General features: G+C 43.1%; 1 protein-coding gene across 7 annotated transcripts in view; it reads left to right on the forward strand.

The window, feature by feature from the left end:
• Nucleotides 1–201: 201 nt before the first annotated feature.
• Nucleotides 202–23083, forward strand: part of CDHR3 (cadherin related family member 3) — a 46416-nt gene continuing 23534 nt past the window's right edge. For 3 of the 7 annotated variants that reach the window (XR_014502088.1, XR_014502089.1, XM_083399540.1), the window contains exons 1-4: nt 12790–13237; nt 14852–15051; nt 17207–17375; nt 21617–21690. Coding sequence is in view for 5 of the 7 variants with exons in the window: in XM_083399540.1 (XP_083255666.1) it covers nt 13162–13237; nt 14852–15051; nt 17207–17375; nt 21617–21690 (519 nt within the window). In the remaining 2 variants the exon portion in view is untranslated. Of the gene's footprint in view, nt 1195–12789; nt 13238–14851; nt 15052–17206; nt 17376–21616; nt 21691–23083 lie in introns of those variants that run through there. The other 4 variants (XM_083399537.1, XM_083399536.1, XM_083399538.1 and 1 more) reach the window with 4 other exon arrangements.

Raw genomic sequence — 23083 nt, forward strand, 5'->3', positions numbered from 1 at the left:
GGACTACAGTGGTACCTCGGGTTATATACGCTTCAGGTTACAGACTTTGCTAACCCAGAAATATTACCTCGGGTTAAGAACTTTGCTTCAGGTTGAGAACAGCAGCGCAGCAGCAGCAGGAGGCCCCATTAGCTAAAGTGGTTCTTCAGGTTAAGAACAGTTTCAGGTTAAGAACAGACCTCTGGAACGAATTAAGTTCTTAAACCGAGGTACCACTGTATAGCTTTTGAATGGATACGCCTTTTGAATGAACATTTATATCTTGATTTTGCGGGACTTAACTTGAAGGAAGCAGAGGAGATGAGAGACATACTAAATTGCATTGGCTATGCATTTAGTTCTAACAACTCTTTTATTGCTGTATTTGCTGGCTAATTTCATATGCAGCTTAACACACTTGTTGTTGTTGTTTTCCTGCTTTATTTGTTTGCTGTTTGACCAATACGCCATTTGAAAACAACAACAAATTCAGCAGGGACAGTACAGAAAAATAAATAAAGAACTGCATAATCTTATCTGATCAACTGCCTGCTGCTTATGCATTTTGGAAAATTTCTTAACACTCAGTTATCTTCCAGGCAACACTTTCAGAGTGCTTGGTAATGTCCATCAGGAAACAAGGTCTGGATAAACACTTCCTACAGGAAGTTGCCACTGCCGCTTTGGCATTTTCTTCCCTCTATTTGCCCCACCAGCACAAGGGGCTATTTGCCACTTCTATCATCTCTATTGATGCTTCACATGCTTGTGTGGGTGAGGAGCTGGGATGTGATTTGCCTTCCCATACAGATAAATGCTATTTGGATTATGAGCGCTTTTAAATTTTAAAATAGACTGTGTGTGCTATGTTTCCTAATGCTAATCACCTAAAAGGTTCATTTGAAACTAACCAGTTTGCCTGACATTTTATCCATTCGTTATAGCACAAATTATTTTTTTATAAAACTGTCTTTTTTAAATTGAAAAAAAAATGTTCTGCAGAAAAATATAGTTGTAGGACAATGTCCATTCCATATTACTTTTAATAAGCACATTCATATCTCTTTTTGGTTTGATTTCTGCTCACAGGGCTTTGAAACATTGCAAGAAACTGCAGGTCTTGTTTACTAGAGGCAAAGGTGGGGTGAATATTCACAGCACCGGCCGCAAACCCTCTTTCTCCCTTCGGCTCCTTGTCTTCAGGCTAAAGCTGTGGTAGGATAACATGATTTCTCTCAACTTGCCAATATCTGAATTTGCCTTTGTTAATACAGACTGTGATTTCAACATAAAACAAGTATTTCTGTAACATATATGATGTTTTCTGAGTGCAATCGATTAGATATTTTAGTCACATACAATCATTTCAGGTTTTGCTGAAGCTGAGGTCAGCTGGAGCCTGACAGAGACACTCTGCCCTTTCTTACCCTAGAAGTGCGAAACTTAATCGCTGCCCTATTAAAATGAGCTAACACTGTGTGGAGTCCCTGCTCAGACTGTGCACTAGCAGCTGTAGCATTCTAATAAGAACAAGCTGTGATTTTAGTTTTGCCTTCAGGCATGGCAGACTGGAGAGAGTTTACCTTTTCAAAATTGGATGCTGTTTCCTGCCCAAAGCTTTTCTTAGTGGATTCAGTAAATGAACAAAGTGCAAACACGCAACCATTTTTTACACCTGTTTTGCTTTGCAAGGAATCAGAGGGGTTGCTAGTGAAGCTGGCTTTCAGTCTTCTGTCCTGATAAAATGAACAGTTTATAACAAGAGCACAGATGTAATTCTGCAGGAAGATAATCTATTGTCTCTTTTAAATCAGTATGAGGTGTACTCAGGAATTAGTATTATTCGTCTGCTAGCATTTCCTGAGTCTTGGGGAAGGTTGACATCCACAATTCTGGTAAAGTATAAAACCATATTGACTCCCCAAAAGGAATGGATGGTGGTACACAATGCGCAGGAAGAACCAGAAAACCCCCAGTCCTGTTAGCCCAACTCTCACAGGATGTAGGAATTCTTTAAAAACTGAAAGGAAGAGTCTTTGAAGCATAATTGGCCTAGTCCATGATAAAATGTGGGCAGAGGACATGTTCAGGCCAGAACATGCTTATAAGGAGTAGCAGTTAAGACAATGAGCTTGAAATCCCTACTTAAAATCTCAACTCAATCATAAACAGAGACTATGTACACATCATTGTTTACTCTGGCTCCAGCAAAGTACACATGATGTTTGCCATATTCTATAGCTCAGGCATAGGCAAACAGATGTTTTGGGACTACAACTCCCATCATCCGTGACCACTGGTCCTGTTAGCTAGGGATGATGGGAGTTGTAGTCCCAAAAACATCTGGAGGGCCGAGTTTGCCTATGCCTGCTATAGCTTCTTGAGAAATACTCCTGTTTGATGTGCTTTTCCTTAGACCAGCTTCCATCCAAATTGAAAAAATAAGCTTTGGTTAAGCTGAGATGTGTACATTTCAGGCAGTTGTTGCGCAAGTGTAGATGACAGCTTCATTGAATTAGAGCTTAGCTCAGGGAAACAAATCAGGTCATGTGCATCAGGTGAATACACCCCCCTCCCTCTCTGCTGTTGAGCAACGTAAAAATGTGACTTGAAACACTGGGGGGGGGGGGAACGACCTTACTGTGTTTCAAGCCACTAATGTGTACATTGTCAGACTGTGCCATGGACAAGACTTCAGCCTCTCATCCGTAATATGGACATCAAGCAGTGCCAGTACCAGGCTATTTTGCACCCTAGGCAAGACTAACTATTTGCACCCCTCCAAAGAAAGGCTAACTCCAGGTTTTTTAAAAAAAAAAACTGTAGAAAAAAATGAAAAGCACAAAACTTGAAACTTCTGAATTTATTCTAAATTGCTAGAATAAGTAACAGAGGTGGTGACTATTTTAAGGGTAAAGGGACCCCTGACCATTAGGTCCAGTTGTGGCCAACTCTGGGGTTGCGGTGCTCATCTTGCTCTATAGGCTGAGGGAGCCGGCGTACAGCTTCCGGGTCATGTGGCCAGCATGACTAAGCCGCTTCTGGCGAACCAGAGCAGCGCACGGAAACGCTGTTTGCCTTTCCGTCGGAGCGGTACCTATTTATCTACTTGCACTTTGATGTTCTTTCAAACTGCTATGTTGGCAGGAGCAGGGACCAAGCAACGGGAGCTCACTCCGTCGCGGGGATTCAAACTGCCGACCTTCTGATCGGCACGTCCTAAGCTCTGTGGTTTAACCCACAGCGCCACCCGCGTCCCGTTGACGAGATAGCAAGTCACAAAATATTGTGGTGGTTTACTGTACTGTGAGAATTACAGTAAGAGAGGGTTTTTTTCCTGATGACCCACACCTACTATGATTTGCGACTGGGAATGTTATGATCCGTATGCTAGACAGAGAAATAGAGATTAAACACAGTTTTAAAGAATAATATTCAAACTGCTAGGTTGGCAGGAGCAGGGACCAAGCAACGGGAGCTCACTCCGTCGCGGGGATTCGAACCGCCGACCTTCTGATCGGCAAGTCCTAGGCTCTGTGGTTTAACCCACAGTACCACCCGTGTCCCTGGTGACCATTTTAGGCATGTCCAATTGACAGGTGATCACCAACGCATAGGGACCCGGAAGAGGGAAGAATGAGGGTGGGGCAGGTTTATGTGCACTCACATGCACTCTGTTGACGCACGTAGGGGCTGGGAATAGAAACCCCACACGAGAAATGGTTGTTGCCTGTACAACAGACTTTGAATATCTTTCTCAAATGCAAAATAAAATGTTTTGGCACACCAATATGTTTGAATAATCTTGTGATTTGTGATGTTAAAATTTAAATTTCTTAAAAGTTCCAATTTCAAGCCCATCAAATTCTCACTTTGCGTGCCTTTTCCTTTGTAAATTTTGTCACAAATTCCTTCAGGTCAAGTGCTGATACTTGGGCATGTTCAACTGATATAGTTGCCAAGCCACCTAGTCCCTTTTGCAACATGTTAGTTGTTAAGTTGTGGGTTGACATAGCAGACGACACAGCGATTTCTCCAAAGCAGCTCTTTATTTTGTAAGCTGGAACAGAACTAAACTGAGGAGCTCAGTCAGCATGCTTATATAGAGCTACAGAACAATTGTAACTGTTGCAACATTCTAAAACTATCCAATCACTGAACGTCACTTTTCGATCCTTCATTTGCATAACTATCTACAGTATCCCCCTGCTGGCCCAGGGTGAGAACTTCAGTACATAACATTAGTTTTTATAAGTTTGAGCTTTGAGAAACTGCATTCAGAATATTAAATAAAGTAAAATATTACCAGAAATTTATAAGCTATAAAAACCTAATCGGTATCAAACTGTGCCCCTCTGAGGTCTGTGCCCTAGGCAGCTGCCTACACAGCCTAATGATAGCACCGGCACTGAGGTCAAGGATAATTATGCTGATGACCTTGACTGCAGCACTTCAGTAAAAATTGAAATAGCAAACACAATTCTCTTGTAGTTTGGTTAAAAAGAGTTGCCCGATTCAAAGCTGGTGAACACTCATATAAATGAGGGATTCTCATGTGTCTGTCCATACTTTGAGTCATAGGTCTGAGGTCCTTCTTTGGGTTTCCCCACTGTCTAAGGTTCAGTGGGCGGTTACATGGGAAAAGGCATTTTCAGGATGGTACCCCAGATTTCGAATGCTTCCCTCAGAGAGGTTTAGTGGGCACCCACTCAAATTTGTTCCCATGTCAGGCAAATATTTCTTTGTTTCCCCAGGTGTTTTAACTTTGGTTGACCTGCATTATGGCTCCACATTTTGTTTTTCTGCTGCTTTTATACTTTTTAAGCTTATTTTATTGTGTTTTTTATATGTTATTGTAAGATGTCCTTATCATGTGATGGAAGGGTGGGGGGGTGTATGTCTCTCAAGGCAGGAGCAGTCAAGGCAGGTGTTCTTTCTCCTACATATTTCCTCCAGCTCATATGGATAGGTGGATGATAGAATGAACAAGCACAGGAATCTTCACCTGCCTTGTTATATCCACACTCATTGAAAGCTCTAAAGGTTATGAATATTCTCTGGCTTCCCTGTTATTAAGAAATCAGAACCGTGTCTTGGGATTTTATGCTTTCTCCTCCAGCACCTTCCTTCTCTCCACAGCAAGATATTTGTGCTGCAATGCTAATGTGATATGTAGCAGAATTGCACAATTCTCTTTACCTAGGAAGTGAGAATTCCTTATAGCACTAGATGGCGATATTCCCTAGCTCTCATTGACTATGCAAAAGCCTTTGACTGTGTCAACCAGAGCAAACTATAGCAAGTTAAGGTGCTACACTCAATATGCCAGCAAGTTTGGAAAACTCAGCAGTGGCCAGAGGATTGGAGAAGATCAGTCTACATCCCAATTCCAAAGAAGGGCAGTGCCAAAGAATGCTCCAGCTACCGCATAATTGCACTCATTTCACACGCTAGCAAGGTTATGCTTAAACTTCTACAAGGCAGGCTTAAGCAGTATGTGGACCGAGAACTCCCAGAAGTGCAAGCTGGATTTCGAAGGGCCAGAGGAACCAGAGACCAAATTGCAAACATGCGCTGGATTATGGAGAAAGCTAAAGAGTTCCAGAAACACATCTACTTCTGCTTCATTGACTATGCAAAAGCCTTTGACTGTGTCGACCACAGTAAACTATGGCAAGTTCTTAAAGAAATGGGAGTGCTTGATCACCTCATCTGTCTCCTGAGAAATCTCTATGTGAGACAAGAAGCTACAGTTAGAACTGGATATGGAACAACTGATTGGTTCAAAATTGGGAAAGGAGTATGACATATTGTCTCCCTGTTTATTTAACTTATATGCAGAATTCATCATGTGAAAGGCTGGGCTGAATGAATCCCAAGATGGAATTAAGATTGCCGGAAGAAATATCAACAACCTCAGATACACAGCCTTGATGGCAGAAAGTGAGGAGGTATTAAAGAACCTTTTAATGAGGGTGAAAGAGGAGAGCGCAAAATATGGTCTGAAGCTCAACATCAAAAAAACTAAGATCGTGGCCACTGGTCCCATCATCTCCTGGCAAATGGAAGGGGAAGAAATAGAGGCAGTGAGAGATTTGACTTTCTTGGGCTCCATGATCACTGCAGATGGTGACAGCAGTCACAAAATTAAAAGACGCCTGCTCCTTGGGAGAAAAGCAGTGACAAACCTAGACAGCATCTTAAAAAGCAGAGACATCACCTTGCCGACAAAGGTCCGTATAGTTAAAACTATAATTTTCCCAGTAGTGATGTATGGAAGTGAGAGCTGGACCATAAAGAAGGCTGATCGCCAAAGAATTGATGCTTTTGAATTATGGTGCTGGAGGAGACTCTTGAGAGTCCCATGGACTGCAAGAAGATCAAACCTATCCATCCTTAAGGAAATCAGCCCTGAGTGCTCACTGGAAGGACAGATCCTGAAGCTGAGGCTCCAATACTTTGGCCACCTCATGAGAAGAGAAGCCTGGAAAAGAGCCTGATGTTGGGAAAGATTGGGGGCACAAGGAGAAGGGGACAACAGAGGATGAGATGATTGGACAGTGTTCTTGGTCTTGAGTTTGACCAAGCTTCGGGAGGCAGTGTAAGATAGGAGTGCCTGGCGTGCTCTGGTCCTTGTGGTCACAAAGAGTCGGACACGACTAAATGACTAAACAACAACAACAAGGCAACCTAGTTCTAATTTTCTCTAGAGTTGTGTGGCAGAGATGCACAGCCCCAGTTTTGTTGTATACAAAATGATCAGGTACAGCAGACCTGCAGAGGTCAGCAGAGGACAAATTGAAAATAGAAAACGGATTTTCAGGTGCTGTGTGGATGACCCCATAGAATCTATCACATCATTGAATCTATCTATCATAGAATCCCTCAGTGTGATTACCCCCCCCCTTTTTTTTTTCATAATCAGGTTAAGAATTGGATTCCTGCAGTTTCCCTTCAGGGATTCTTATTAATAATAAGGGAAAATGAAAAACATGTGCAAAACAACACAAGGCATGGTCCTAAGCATGTTTATTCAAAAGCCCACCACTTGCTTATAAATATGTTTCAGAGCCCAATTCTCACAAAAATGTCACTTTCTCTATTTGTGCAAGTATCTTATTTTTTTGAAGGTATGATAGTGTCTCAGTTCAGTTTTTCTATGAAAGAGCTGTGTGTTTAAAGCAACAAATACCCATTTTGTTTAATGGAGCTTCAGCGTAAATTTGTGCCCTAACTAGACTTTCTCTCTTTGGCAGTTTGTCAAAGGATTAATGTTTATATTCTACAATTGTGGGGCCAATCCTCTACACACACACACACACACACACACACACACACATGTTCCTATACAAAAATAATGTTTGTGTCAGAAATAGCATGAACCTCACCATGGCCAGCACAAAACAGTTTAGCACCTGAGGCGAACCCCAAAATTGCGCTTCCCCACCAGGGAAGAAGGGGTGAGTGAAGGTCTACATGAAGAACAAGGGAGGAAGAAAGATTTACATTGGGGACAAGGACAGAAAGTGACCAGCAGTGCCTCCTATCTGCCAAGAGACTAGTGTAGAGGCAATGGGGGGCCTGCTGAGGATACAGTCTCTTTCTCACACATACACTGAAACCAGTACCCATTCATAACATTTATTACTCATTCATTTCAGAAGAAATGAAATGTTAATAGAGTGGGCCCCATTTAGTTGAGTTTCTCAATCATTCCAAAATTAATGCCCACCCCAACATACCCCCTACACCCCAACTAAGTCAACCTTTGAGGGGTTTAAACTTGAGTCTCTTTGTCCTTCTCTAAATACAATACTATATCCATACTTCTGTTACTGGGAAGGCTTGACACCTTCTTGTGTCAAAGTGTATTTATTCAGTTTGGCAGTATGTGTAGCACAGATTGATTTGCAAAATGTCATTTAGACACAGAGATTTCCAATTCTGTTGTATTTGCTATAATGTATTTCCACTTTTCTTTCTTGAATTTACTATGCATTTTTCTTGGAACAGATTTGCATAGTGGGAAGAGATTATTGACTCTTGGTTTTGCTCAACAGTCCTGAGTAACAGTATCTTGCTCCATCTCTAGGTAAATATTGAAACTGCTTCAGGAAAGCAGTGGTGATTTAGTAAAGGACATGTACCTGTTGGATGGAATTTTTGTGCAAGTGCTACTACAGGGCAGGCTGAGAGATCACAAACACTTCTCTAAGGCCATAGCAGCACTTACTGTTAGAATTAATCATTCAGTAAATATTTTGAGAGCATGCTACAAAGCCATAAAGTGATGAACAGAAGGCAGGGACGTCTTTCAGACATGTCATGGCAGCCTCCTGAAGGTGGAAGATTAAAGTAGGACTATTGACCAAACTGCGGGAGGCAGTGGAAGACAGAAGTGCCTGGTATGCTCTGGTCCATGGGATCATGAAGAGACGGACACGCCTAAAAGACTAAACAACAACAACAATTAACAAAGTGCTCTAATTGCTTCCAAGTAAAACAGAGGGAGGCTCTTGCTTATCCCAGTCTACACCCCACTTTGTCAACTGGTGCTTCAGTCTGAGTTTTCCTGGATCTTCAGCCCCATGAACAGCACAGTTCCATTCTCTCAACCCTTGCACAGATCTTCTAGAAAACGGAGATTAAGAAGCGAAGTGGCGCAATGGAGACTGGGAAATGCCCCATTGCTTTGTATGTGACTTGACCCCTTTCTTTCTTACCCAAGCAAGCAAGAACCATCAGTAGCAACACTGTGCTATTAGTCAGCCAGCTCTCTTCTGCTCTGTCCATCCATTGGCTTATGTTCCTGAGATACTTTTCCATCTGCATCTGGCAGTGGCTTGATGCTTCCACTTTCCAAAGGCTCATTCCTCAGTTATCAAGTCACACATAAAAAGAGCTCTGGTGAATCAGATCAGATATCAAGTTCTCCTGGTCTTGTTCCTCAGCAGCTGGTCAGTAGCATGCTGAATCTGATTTACAACAAGGGATAGAAGAACCCGTCAGTTTCTCTAAGATCCTCATTTTCCCAAGCTTATGTTTGCATCATATCCCACATCAGTTTGAAATTTTAAAAATTATGCACAAAATGCTTATTATTATTATTATTATTATTATTATTATTACTACCCACTCTTCATGAGCAGATTTCAGAGTGGGTTACAACAATGTTAAAATTCAGAATAAAAACACTTAAATTGTTACATTCACAAGAATAGGGTGGGCCCTGAAAACACACATTTCAGGTGTCGAAGGCCAAGGTAAAGGAAGTGCACCTTCATCATTTGCCAAAATCTCATACATCATTAAGGTAAAGGTAAAGGGACCCCTGACTGTTAGGTCCAGTCGTGACCGACTCTGGGGTTGCAGTGCTCATCTCGCTCTATAGGCCAAGGGAGCCGGCGTACAGCTTCTGGGTCATGTGGCCAGCATGCCTAAGCCACTTCTGGCGAACCAGAACAGCGCACGGAAACACCGTTTACTTTCCCGCTGGAGCGGTACCTATTTATCTACTTGCACTTTGACGTGCTTTCGAACTGCTAGGTTGGCAGGAGCAGGGACTGAGCAACGGGAGCTCACTCCGTCGCAGGGATTCGAACCGCCGACCTTCTGATCGGCAAGTCCTAGGCGCTGTGGTTTAACCCACCCACGTCCCTTTCATACATCATAGGTAAAGGTACCCCTGCCCGTACGGGCCAGTCTTGACAGACTCTAGGGTTGTGCGCTCATCTCACTCTAGAGGCCGGGAGCCAGCGCTGTCCGGAGACACTTCCGGGTCACGTGACAAAGCTGCTCTGGCAAACCGGCACCAGAGCAGCACACGGAAACGCCGTTAACTTTCCCACCAGTAAGCGGTCCCTATTTATCTACTTGCACCCGGGGGTGCTTTCAAACTGCTAGGTTGGCAGGCGCTGGGACCGAGCGACGGGAGTGCACCCCGCCGTGGGGATTCGAACCGCCGACCTTTCGATCGGCAAGTCCTAGGCGCTGAGGCTTTTACCCACAGCGCCACCTGCGTCCCTACATCATAGAGTAGTGTAATTACTCTACATCATAGAGTAGTGTAATTATTTACCTGGAAGACTGGAGATAATTTTTGATTGTTATTCTAGGAACATTTTATCCATTATAAAACCTCTGATGAAATCTTCTTTGCAGGGAGTGAAAAAATATAGGCTGCAATCCTGACCCCATTTACTTGGGAGTAAGAACTTACTTCTTAGTAGACATGGGTTCAGGTCATGTGTGGAGGAAACCCACTTAATAAAGCAGGAAAAGCTGTTCCTTTCCAAAGAATGAAGAGATAACACATTCTGGGAACCAGATCTCTGCTGCCACTGTAAAGTTGTTTTCTTCTTCATCATCATCATTTAAAAATCCAGCAGTGCTACAATGCTGTTCAACACTACTAATGTCAGACCAAGCTTTTATTTTATTTCCTTGTGGGAACAGAACATCCTTGAAAAACTTAGGCATGAGTTTCTGTACATAGAAACCTCACAGTTTCTGTAAACCTATTTAAGCAGCTCTGTTTCCTTTGTGCCATTTGCTACTTCAAATAGACATTTGTGTATTTGCCAATCTCATCAGCTCAGGAGGCTGAGCAATTATACAGCAGTATGTAAACGAGTCAGTAAATAAACTGTAAGTACTGCAGCCTGCCAAATAGTTTAGTTGCCTTTCTTGTATGTCAATATAAATCCAGATCTAATTGCTCACAGCATAAATCTCTTCTCAGGGCACAGATCAGGTCCATGTGTCGGGGAGAATTCTGCACAGCGAGTTCTGATGTCCAATTTTGCTGCTTCCCCTTTCACTGCCTGTTCTGGTGGGGAGAGGAAGAGAGATTTCACATCCTGTTAAATTTAAAGAACAGCAGGATCAGAACAAACACCAAGTCTTGTTACCTTCTGTATGCTGGGTTAATTTGGACTGTCATGTTTGATCAAGAATGTAATAAAAATTAACCCTTCTGTGAATAGTGTGAAGACTTACCTCTATTAAATTTATTCATCCATGAAGAAGCGCTGAGATAGACATGTGGGAATTTAAAGGCAGCATGATTTTCTATGTTCACATTTAAGAAAGGAAGCCAAGAGCTCTGTCCCCGGAGTTCTTCTTTTGACCTTTCTACAGGGCATGTCTAGCTGCATCTACGGCCTCTTCTCAAATTCTCTGGTTGGATCCTTCATTATACAGTATTCAAGTCCTACAATCTTTCTAGCCCAAGCCTAGAATTAAGATTCAACAAAGAATATGGAAAGAGTTGTGAGAATGGGGGGAAATCTTGAGGAACAGAAGATATCTAGATTCTAAATTGTACATTCTAAAATTAAGCTATATCTATACTTGATCACTCAGATTTAGTCCTATGAGGAAACAACAACAACAACACTGCGCTAAATGGACCACTGATCTGGATTGGTATGAGGCAAGTGTAGTTTACTGGTAACAGCTACAATTCCCAGCACCTTCAGTAAACCTCAGTTCCAAGCATTCTTTAGGAGAAGCCTTGTTAATGAGACCTGTGAACTATTAGCATACTCTTCCCATCCACTGCCTACATTGTAAAGTACTGAGGTTCTTGCCTAATACCACTGATAAGAGGCATTAAGTGAACCATGATTAGGCTGTATTTGTATAACCGTTTAAATGGGAAAAAATACATCCATTACTTTAAATTATGAAATGAAACATGCAGTAAAGAACTGCATGTTAGGATATTTCCGTTCCACCTTAAAAGGGAGCAGGCTTTGTGAGTCACAGAGTCTGCGTATTTCCTGTTTCACAGGATGTTTCTGTTGTGTCTTTGCTTTCGTGTCTCTCGGTGCCGGAACACTGAAGCAGGCAGTCATGTTTTTCTTTGTTCTGATCAACGCAGAAATAAACTTGTAAATAATGCTCTCCTGAGTGCATCTTTCGCTGTGCATTATCTTCTGATAGAGCGTGCATTGGCTCTGGAATGTGGCAAGCTAATTCTGGAGCTCGTGTCGCTAATTGCTGATACTGCGTGTCTACGGGAGTTCAATGGACGTCCGGAGACGACGTGGAGTCATGATGGACTTTGTCTCCCTGGCAGTATCCCAACACTGCATGCATTTTTTCATGTTGTCAGCCACATTGAGCATGGTTTGAACTGTGGAAGGGTGGAATACAAATATATGTATGTATGTCTGTTTTGGGGAATCTCTATTATACCACTTTTTTTCAAAAGCACTCTCTTCATCTATGAGATCCTTCATATACCCCAGAATGAGAAGAAATAGATACAGTGGTATAAAATATACAACCCCTGCATAAATTCTCTTATTTATTACAGTTGCCCATGCGAATTTGATTTTAAACCATTGCCACCAGCAGTACATAAACTCAGCATTGAGATTACCCAACATTCCAATACCCCAAATTAATATTATAGGTTTTATTTATCCTGTTGGCATTAAATGCTGCTTATAAAGGTAAAGGTACCCCTGCCCGTACGGGCCAGTCGTGTCCGACTCTGGGGTTGCGCACCCATCTCGCTTAAGAGGCTGGGGGCCAGCGGTGTCCGAAGACACTTCCGGGTCACGTAGCCAGCGTGACAAGCTGCATCTGGCGAGCCAGCGCAGCACATGGAAACGCCGTTTACCTTCCCGCTAGTAAGCGGTCCCTATTTATCTACTTGCACTTTGACGTGCTTTCGAACTGCTAGGTGGGCAGGCGCTGGGACCAAACGACGGGAGCGCACCCCGCCGCGGGGATTCGAACCGCCCCCTTATAATGCTGCTTATAAGAACCATCAAATGTCTTTTTAAAAGCTATAATAATGATAAGCATAAATAAAACTGATTCTGTAAGCCTGTTTTAGTAGAACCATATCTTACATTCCCAGTTTTTGCCATGTGAATTTCTCCATGTTGTTTAAGATTGAAAAGAGGCCATTGAGATAATCAATTCTGGCTACCTGTAAACTTTCTAAAATCTTCTGCCCTCCTCCTTTCATTACTACTCTATGAGGATCACTAACTTTGTGATGGATTGTTATCAGTGAGCCATTCACAAGATGGTAAACAGACTGATGTTTTAGAAACTGCCCTAGCTACAGCAGAATCTTTGTTTGATTTGTCACTTCTCCATGATAAGGAAGAAATTGAGCAATGAGATTGAAGTAGGCTAGGAGAAAGATATCTCAGTTTGATCATGGATAGCCACATTCAAAGAAAGACTCAGGACATGCTGTGCTTTTGCCTCCTTCTTTTGTTAGGAGAAATATGTGGTAAGGACATGATTTTATTCATAGATTAAATATGGAACACTATTTTGATTGTTCTCAGTAAATCTTTAATATTCTGGTAATCAGGAGACCAAAGCCCAGTCTTTCAGGGTCTCTCTTTGATTTTTTTCTATGAAAGGGAATGTACTAAATATCTTTTTAGCAGTTAAGGCTTAATTGGTAACGGGGTTCACTCTCTCTTCTCTAACTGTGACCCCTCCTTCAATTGGGAGGCTGATTTCAAGTCTAATTGCTTTCCCTGGGACAGGCAAGGATGTGAAGCCACAGACTAGGTTTTGCAGACCACTTCTTGAATTAAGCTATAACTAATCAGTGTGAAAAATATTTTTGCTTCATATTCTTGCTTAGGAACATAAGACAATGCCTTTTTGAATCAGGTCTAGGCCCACCACAGACAGTGTTCTCTGAAAGTACATCACCAGGTGCTAGGTGATTCACCATAAATTTGTCGGTGGCACACTAAAGACCGCAATCCAGCTTTTGCCCATCCTAAACTAGACAGTGACTTCCTAGTGGTTTTGCTATGGACTTATAGTGCACAATTGCAAACATGGGAAGTAAAGATGGATGCATTGCTTACTGGGAATGACCTTGCTATAGGATGTGGGGTGTGAGATCAATGCAGTGGCGTAGCGTGGGTTGTCAGCACCCGGGGCAAGGCAAGTAATTTGCGCCCCCTAACCCGTGGATTTGCGCCCCCTAACCCATGGATTTGTGCCCCCTAACCCTAACCCCCAGATGTTGCGCCCGGTGCGGCCGGGCCCCCCTGCACCCCCCACGCTACGCCACTGGATCAATGCAGCTCACAGTGTTGACTGTAGACTAGAGGGAAATGAATGTGATAAGAAGTACTTCATACCCCCCCCCCTCGTGTGTGTATGTGTGTGTGTTTTAAATGTTAGTAAATGAATTTCTTTTTTAAAAAAAATATATTTGGGGATGACTAACTGACTTACTTGCTTTTACATGGGGATTGATTGCATGATTTCCCCTCTATTTGCTGTTGATATTGATTTTATTGTTGCTATAATTATATTAGCTCTTTGATATAGATTATTTAGAAAGGCCATTTGACTAGATGCAGCATTTAGGTTGCACACAACAACATTTTATTCTAGAATCAATGGAGACTGAGTGTTTTTACTGCCCTATGTAGTACACATATAATTTAGATCTGTTGCATATTTTTTGCCCCTGAAAAACACTTATTGATAAACTGGTTTCACAGATTCCACAAATAAAAGCTCATTGTAGATTGATTCTGTATTACCCAACAATGGTTTTCAAAGGCACATCAAATAACCATGTCCACTTTTGTGGACAGCAGGATCTAGAATCTATATGGATTGAAAGCAGCATATTGAACATAAGCATGAATGATTCTGCATTGAGAAAAACTACATTTTTTGTGCTATGAATGGGTTAATGTTTTTGCAGCCATAAAGCTTAAGGTAGACAGATGGATATAGTTAGAAAGCAAAGTGGTTTCTATTTCATGGGAAGATACTGTTAAGACAAAGTGTACGTTGTTGACCAATCTGCACTTAAAAATAATATTTCTGAACAATATATGCTTCGATTCTCTGTAATCTGCAGGGGGAAGAACACTGAGTTTTTCTGGCTTACCTGATACAGCCAATGTAACAGAAAATTCTCCAGCTGGTACTGTGGTGTATACTTTCAGTGTTGATTTAACCCCAAATGTTTCAGTGGCAAGAGGATATCCTAAAATAATAAACTCAAACCCACTCACACAAGCTTTTGCTATCAACTCTAGATCTACAATTCTGTACCAGGTAAATGTTTGCTTAGTCTCAAAATCTTGCCTGTCAGATTGTGGTGGTGGAGGATACTGTTATAACATCGATAACTTTTCCCCCCTTTAATAATAGAATGTTGAATCTAATATCTCAGTGAAACCAGTGCAAAGTAGAGTTTTGTTTAAATATATTTCCCTATAAACATAAAATGTAAGGCTGTCATCCCACAGCCCTCATTAGAGGATTTGTAATGCCACATCACCATCCTGATTTTGCATGAAGTCGGTGTGGAGGAGGGGAGGAAAAGAGAAGGCAGGTTGCACAACACCAGTGGCCCTGGCAGAGGTGGGTTTAGGGCAGTGGAACCAGTTCCCCCACAAGGGGCACCTTCCCCCCTCCTTCTCAAAGCCTAGTAAGCATTGGGTTTTGGGTAGAACGTGTGAGGGCTCTGACAGGGTTCTAGGGTCTTCTTCTAGGGTCGAGAGCCAGTGTGGTGTAGTGGTTAAGAGCAGCAGACTTGTAATCTGGGGAACCGGGTTCGCTTCCCCGCTCCTCCACATGCAGCTGCTGGGTGACCTTGGGCCAGTCACACGTCTCTGAAGTCTCTCAGCCCCACTCACCTCACAGAGTGTTTGTTGTGGGGGAGGAGGGGAAAGGAGAATGTTAGCCGCTTTGAGACTCCTTAAAGGGAGTGAAAGGCGGGATATCAAATCAGTGGCGTAGCATGGGGGGTGCAGGGGGGGCCGGCCGCACCGGGCGCAACATCTGGGGGGGGGCGCTCGCACTCGCAGCTCTCTGCCCCTACCTGGCTCACTCACTCTCTCTCACTGCAGTGCTGGCTGTGCGAATCCGATCCGAGCCGTCGGGTCACCGCCCACTGTGGAGGGGAGGGTGCCAGGCGTGCGGTGCGGTGCGGAGAGAGAGCGAGGGACTATCTGGGGGAGGGACAGTGCAGCGGGGGGGGGGGCACAAATTACTTGCCTTGCCCCGGGTTAGGGGGCGCAAATTACTTGCCTTGCCCCGGGTGCTGACAACCCACGCTACGCCACTGTATCAAATCCAAACTCTTCTTCTTCTTCTTCTTCTTCTTCCTGCCTCCTTCTCAAAGCTTGACACCTCCCTTACCCAGCTTTGGGAAAGGCATCTCGAGAGCTGTTGGGGTGGGGCGTCAATTTTTGGCCTTACATAGGGCGCCATGTTACCAAGGTCTGCTGCTGATGGGAGCAAGAAGGGAGACACACTGACAGGGTGAAATTGGTGATTTAAAACAATGGCATAAGTTTGTAGAGCAGGGATGACGGGAACAGAGGGGGGAAATGGTGGTTTTAAACGGTGGCAGAAATTTTAGTAAACCAAGTACTTATTCCATAAAAGAAAGCCCTCATAAAACCGGAAACATCGTGGAGTTTGATAAAAGGAAACATTATTTTTATATGCTCTAATTTTGTACTGTAAGGGAGATTTAAACACATAACTGTAGATCTGGGTCAAGTTAGATGCAATCAGTGCCCAATGAAATAAGTGTAAAAAGTTAGTAATGACTTGACTTGAGGCCCAGTGTGGTCTAGCGGTTAGACAGTGTCAACCACTCAGTTGTGAAGCTCACTAGTCACCACCTCTCAGCCTAAGCTATCCCACATAGATGAAGTGAGGGAGGCCTATATAAGTCATCTTGAGCTTTTTGGTGGAAAGAAGGGATATAAATGTATCAAATAATCTTCTTCTTTGGTGATCACTCATAGCCGAGTAAGATTGTCTTCCATAAACATGGTTTTAACAGTGGAGGCCAATTCTGGATCCACACGTCCTTCCACAATGGGGACATAAGTTTCTGGGCGGGAGCTTATCATGGTGAGGGTTTGCCAAGCATGCCTTCCTCTTATCATGTTTCTCCCTTTTGCCCTGAGTTCAAGTGTCTTCAAAGCCCATGACACCTTTGGTAAAGGCTGTTCTCCAATTGGAGTGCTCGCAGGCCAGTGTTTCCCAGTTGTCGGTGTTTATACTACATTTTTTTAGATTTGCCTTGAGAGAGTCTTTAAACCTCTTTTGTTGACCACCAGCATTACATTTTTCATTTTTATATCAAATAATAATTAACATGAGCACCATCGATTTCATTAGGAACTAATTGCAACTCACTTATTCTGGGTCTAACCCAATGTTTGCTAATAATTACTCATTTTTATTTTAGGTTGTTACCACTGGAAACCCTGTTCCAGATTATGAAGCTATGCCACATCGATTTGAATTACAGATCCTTGCTTATGACGAAGCTGGGGCAAATGACCTGCAAATACTGACAATCCAAGTGCTTGATATACCGGAACCTCCAATGTTTCTAGGCAATCTGAAATATCAAAGTAAGTCATTTGCTTGAAATAAAAAGAGTGTTTACTACACTACTGATAGCTCAGGTCCACTGGAAGAAGACTTCACCTACACCTGAAAAACGTTACTATTAGACTTGTAATAGTAAAAATCTCCCCTGCCTTCACCCCCATAATGTTTCCACTGATCTGGTGGTCCCCCTCTTCATTCTGTTGAATGGGGACATCTGCCCCAAAGTCCCAGTCTGAAGGCACCACTAGGTTTGCATCTGCCTTGTGATTGGAAGGGAGCGCACCCGCAGGCAGTGATTCATGCGCATTGCTGACCCAAGGCATTTTGCTGCCTGAGACGACGGACGCCACCTTGAGTTCCTTGGAGGAAAGATGATATATAAATGAAATAATGAACAATAATGATTTTAAAACACCATCTCTCCATTCTATGTGCAGAAGCTGATTGGATTGGCAATTGAATGCTATTTCAATGCTGATAGTAACAGGATAGCACACCTGATGGCAGCAGGCCAGGTTGCAGAGGGTTGGGGGGAGGGTCCAAACAGGCCATGCATCTCACACAACTCTATCCTTCTAAAGAGGGGGTGGTCAGAGGCTCAGGGGGAACAGCCTGTGGATTCACAGTGCTGGCCCCCCAGCATCTCCTGCTGGATGTGGTCTGGGCCAGCTCACACATGGAGTGGCCTAAAGTAGCCACCTTGATTGGCAGAATCCTATGGGGCGCCCGCCCCCCGCCAGTGACTTCTTCCAGTGAGATCTCACAAGTTCTCATGAGAACTCACCAGAAGCCACCTGCAAAATGCTGCAAAATAATTGCCAAACCTTGGCACTGGTTTGGAGTGAATTAGACAATGTTGGGCTCTTGGGCGATACCCCCTGTTTTGAATATGATTTGCTTAGGGTTTTTTGGGAGGTGCTTCAAAATGTGGGGTTTTCACTGCAAAACTTTGGCACAGGTTTTTTGGGGGTCCCAAATGTTAGGGTTTGTGGTTAATGAAGGGCAGCACCTTCCTGTTTTGCCTCAGGCAGTGAAACAGTATGGGCCACCGCTGGAGGTGGTCATTTCATTCTGCCTAATGGTAGTGCTGGTCCTGTTCATGGAAATACACACTGGGCAATTCTCTCTGAAGGCAAGCAAGGCATCTCCACATTGGGAGTTTTTCACCCGCTTTCACACAGTCCAAAACCATGTGGTTTGAACATTTGGAGCAGGTGAGGTGTCATGCCAACTGTACCCACAGATTAGCTCCTTGTGTACGGAACCTGTGTACAGGGGTGTCGCGGGTGTGTGTGCAGTCCGCTCTGGGTGTCATGCCTGGGGGGTGACTAAATCCCCCCGGGCGGACCGGTGTGGCAGCGCTCACACCCTCAGCAAGTAGATTTTCCCGATTGTCGTGAAAATCCACCTGCTGATCACACAAATACACCCAGCGGGCGGCACTGGCCACCGGGGATGCACCCCCCGGCAGGCAGTGCTCGCATCCCCGGCGGCCAACGCCACACACCGGGCATATTTGCATGATTGACGGGCGGCGCTGGCACCCCCAGGAGGATTGGCATGTCCCCTGGTGCACATCATGTTTGCCACTCCAGGTGCCCAAGTGGCTTCCTATGCCACTGCCTGTGTAGATTTGCATGTATGGTCTTACTCTGAATTAATCATTGGGTAGAGACAGCAAAGAATATATGCATACAGTACAAACTTAAGGAATGCTCTCCCTGCTTAAATATGGGAAGCCCCATCTGGCACTCCCTTGATGTCTGTCCTGAGTCTTCTGTTTTAATTGCTGTGCTGTTTTAATGGGATTGTTTTAGTGCACATTTTAATTATGGAAGTTTATATTTTAGTGTTTTAAGGGAAATGTTTTATTTTGTATTTTAATTATGGAGATTTATATTTTAGTGTTTGTGTAATTGGTCTTTATGCTTGCAAACTGCTTAGAAGCCTCTTTTTTGCATTAAGCAGTACATAAATTAATTATTTTGCATTGCTAATGACCATGTAAAAAGTGAAAGAGAGAGCAAGTAAGATCTCCCTCTTCCTCCTCCTCCTCTACACATCCAGCCTACATGGTTTTGCCCAGCATGCCGGCATTAAGCCAACTGTTTGATTGGAACTTAGGTAAAGTCTGAACAGTGAATCAAGCAGATGCATCAGACCACATCCTTTCAGTGAGCACTTTAGGCACACAAGAATAGTCTATTGTGATATTTTTTTAATGATATTTTATTAGTTTTGCAATCAATAAACACACAATACAAATAAACAGATACCAAAAAAAGGGACAAAAGCAATACATACAAACAATACAACAACAAAAGAATACAAAAGAAAGAATAAAGAAAAAGTTAAAATCAATCATTGTGTCTTTGCATTATTTAACATTAACCTGAGTCTGCGACTTCCCCAAACCTTCCCACTCTGTATTCCAAATCTTATATTCTGACAGTAAATTCTTTCCCTCTGGCTTGTCTTTAGTTCAACATATTCTTAGTGTCTTAATATAATTACATTTCCATAAGTCTTGAAACATTAGTCTTTCTTAATCCTTAAATTTTTATGCTAATAATCTTTTAGGTTCAATCTGATGTCCTCAAACATTCATTATCTTGTAGTGTTTCTGTAGATAGTCTTTAAACTTCCGCCAGAATAGTCTATTGTGATTTGCTCAGTTGGTTAGAGCATGGAGCTGATAATGCCAAGGTTGCAGGTTCGATCCCCGCTGCATATTCCTGCATTGCAGGGGGTCAGACTAGATGATCCTCGAGGGTCCCTTCCAACTCTATAAACCTAGACTCTAGGACCTATGCTTTAAATTAACTGGGTTTTTAAATGTTATGTTCTTGTTAGAACCTCCCTCCAGTTCTGCTGGTGCTTACTAGAGACTGGTGGCATTTATGTAACATTTGAACACTGGAAAATATCAGAGTGAGCACATAGTACAAGAATTTCTTTTACACTTACATACATCTGTTTTCTCTCTCAGCTGGAGGTGCAATAAACCAATGCTTACTTCTGAGTAAACATGCATGGGCTTCAGGGCCAGCATAAAAGCACATTGGTGGACCCTGAAGCATGGCACTGCTGATTGGTCCCGGGCCAGAGCCAATCTGACCTGCATTGCTGCCACCTACCGTTGTGCCACTGCCATTGTACTGTGCTGCTACCTCCACAAATCACCCCCTACATTTCTCAGTAGGCATTGGGCGGCGGCAGCTCATGAAGATGGGAGCCAGTCTGACACTTGGCATCACCTGCCATCTTACTCATCAGGCAGTGCATTTTGAGCAATCTATGTAGAGCACTGTATTTTAGGCTATCTAAGGTAGGACGCGGGTGGCGCTGTGGGTAAAAGCCTCAGCGCCTAGGGCTTGCCGATCGAAAGGTCGGAGGTTCGAATCCCCGCGGCGGGGTGTGCTCCCGTTGTTCGGTCCCAGCGCCTGCCAACCTAGCAGTTCGAAAGCACCTTCGGGTGCAAGTAGATAAATAGGGACCGCTTACTAGCGGGAAGGTAAACGGCGTTTCCGTGTGCGGCTCTGGCTTGCCAGAGCAGCGATGTCACGCTGGCCACGTGACCCGGAAGTGTCTGCGGACAGCGCTGGCTCCCGGCCTCTTGAGTGAGATGGGCACACAACCCTAGAGTCTGTCAAGACTGGCCCATACGGGCAGGGGTACCTTTACCTTTACTAAGGTTGCAGCTGGTCACCATAGATCAGAGAGTTGGATCAGCTCCCATTCCAGAGTGCTGCTACCAGCCAGGGATATGTCCAAGGAGGATGGGTGACTAGTGGTCCCAGTATGCAGCAGCACCAAGTAGGAGGTCCCAGTGTGGCGGTCGGCAGCTGCACAGGAGCCCTGGTCAAGGTGGAAAGGGTAGTGATGATGGGCCCTTCTAAGCCCCAGGTGCCCAACCATGATGGCCCTTGAAATCTGGGCCCTGATAGGATGGTTCTGTTAGTGATCCTTCACATGAAAGAACTCTGCAAGGAGGGTGCAATTTTTGAGTATAGCTTCACATCCAGTGTCCTTTACACTGCATCTTAAAGCTGCATTTCCATAAACGCTTAACAGACTTCTTAAACGAAGCAGCAAGCTTTGCAAGCATTTTCAAAGCCCTTTATTGTGTTACACCTGAAAGATACACTGGGTATTATATAGGCATCAAGTCATAATGTGTTCAGGCCTACTTACCTATATGCTTGCATAATATCTTCATAACCTCTTTAATTTAATGCACATTATACTTTCATCTCCACAGCTGTTATGATCTACCAATTTGAAGGAGCACCAAGTGGAAACATATACCAAATTAATGTAACCACTCCTGTAAAGGTAAGTCAATGTGAGTTTAATTTTAGAAAATTATGTTCTAGGAAATACAACAGTTAAAACTCTTCTCAACTGAATTCGGTAATCAGAAATTATCAAAAGCCACACAGCATATCTGAAACTTATTGCACTGAAGCATTGAAGTCTTTGACATTGATTGACTGAGTTACAGTGATGACAAGCTGGGTGAAGGAAACACATTAAAAGTGACAATCGTCATAGTCCAGCTTTGGTGAGTAGGAATAGTTTTCAGTTTGACGGCGATTAAGATATCACACAGAAAACTAGATTGAGTAAAAAAAAAAGGTTCATTTTTTCAGATGTGTCCACATTACTGTGCAAATACCTTATAATTTTCCTCTTGATAGTAGTTGGAAGATTTCCAGGTGTTGGGAAGTAACGACGTCTTCTTTTTTAAAAAGATTGTTAAATTCATTTTATAAAGTGTATTTTATAATGAGAAAAATTATAACAACAGATGAAAATTAAAAGAGGAAACGCGAACCATAAAATAGATATGTACAACAAGTAAGGAAAATAACTTATGAGCTGGTATGCTTGGGTATAGTCTATAGTGCATTGCTCTGACTGGGGGGGAAATGACCTATAATAATAGGCTTTTAAGGAGATAAACTACTCTGATACACTTAAGTCTATCTGGTTTCCATTTTTGTAAACACCTGCAAAAGAACCTCCAGAAGAAATTTCAGAACTGATTTATGGGGCATGCAATGGAAAGCGAGAGTGGGAATTTCTGTTGCACAAATGGAAATCCTTGCATTGATGAAACAAATTGGTTGGATCCTGCCCATTGTCTTAGTTCAGCCAAGACGTTGTCAGCGTTTTCTGACTTCCCGGAATCCAGACAGAGAGACATTATTGCCCTTAAGAATTCCATTAAGACCTGCTTAAACTATGCTAGGGTTGCCATATTACCGACAGTGACAATCAGGACAGAAAATATATTAAGCTTTTTTGGCAAAGTTGTTGAGCTATTTTTATGAAAAATTGGCAAAAACAGCACAGCCGACATGGGCTGCCATACATCTGGATTTTCCCCGGACATTTTTCCGATTTCTGCACAGACACTGGATTCCAGATATGTTCGAGAAATCCTGGCCGTATGGCAACCCTAAACTATTAGTCAGTTTCTTGACCTAAGTTTGTTTCCACTCCATACCCAAACATTACCTAAGTAACACAACTAAGAATGATTTTTTGCAAGTCACACAACTATATATTAGGACCACATGCTTCTTTGCTTACCTCTTTACAAAGGATGATGTGTTTTGGTGCTCCTTGGAATTCTTAGCGCATTAGCTTCTTTCCCTACCCATCTCATGAGAGTTTGATGTTATTGTTTCTGTCTTGGAAGCAGCAGTTATCCCATGTGGGA

This window comes from Podarcis tiliguerta (assembly GCF_965153285.1).
Source record: "Podarcis tiliguerta genome assembly, chromosome: 10".
In the NCBI taxonomy this organism is placed as follows: Eukaryota; Metazoa; Chordata; class Lepidosauria; order Squamata; family Lacertidae; genus Podarcis; species Podarcis tiliguerta.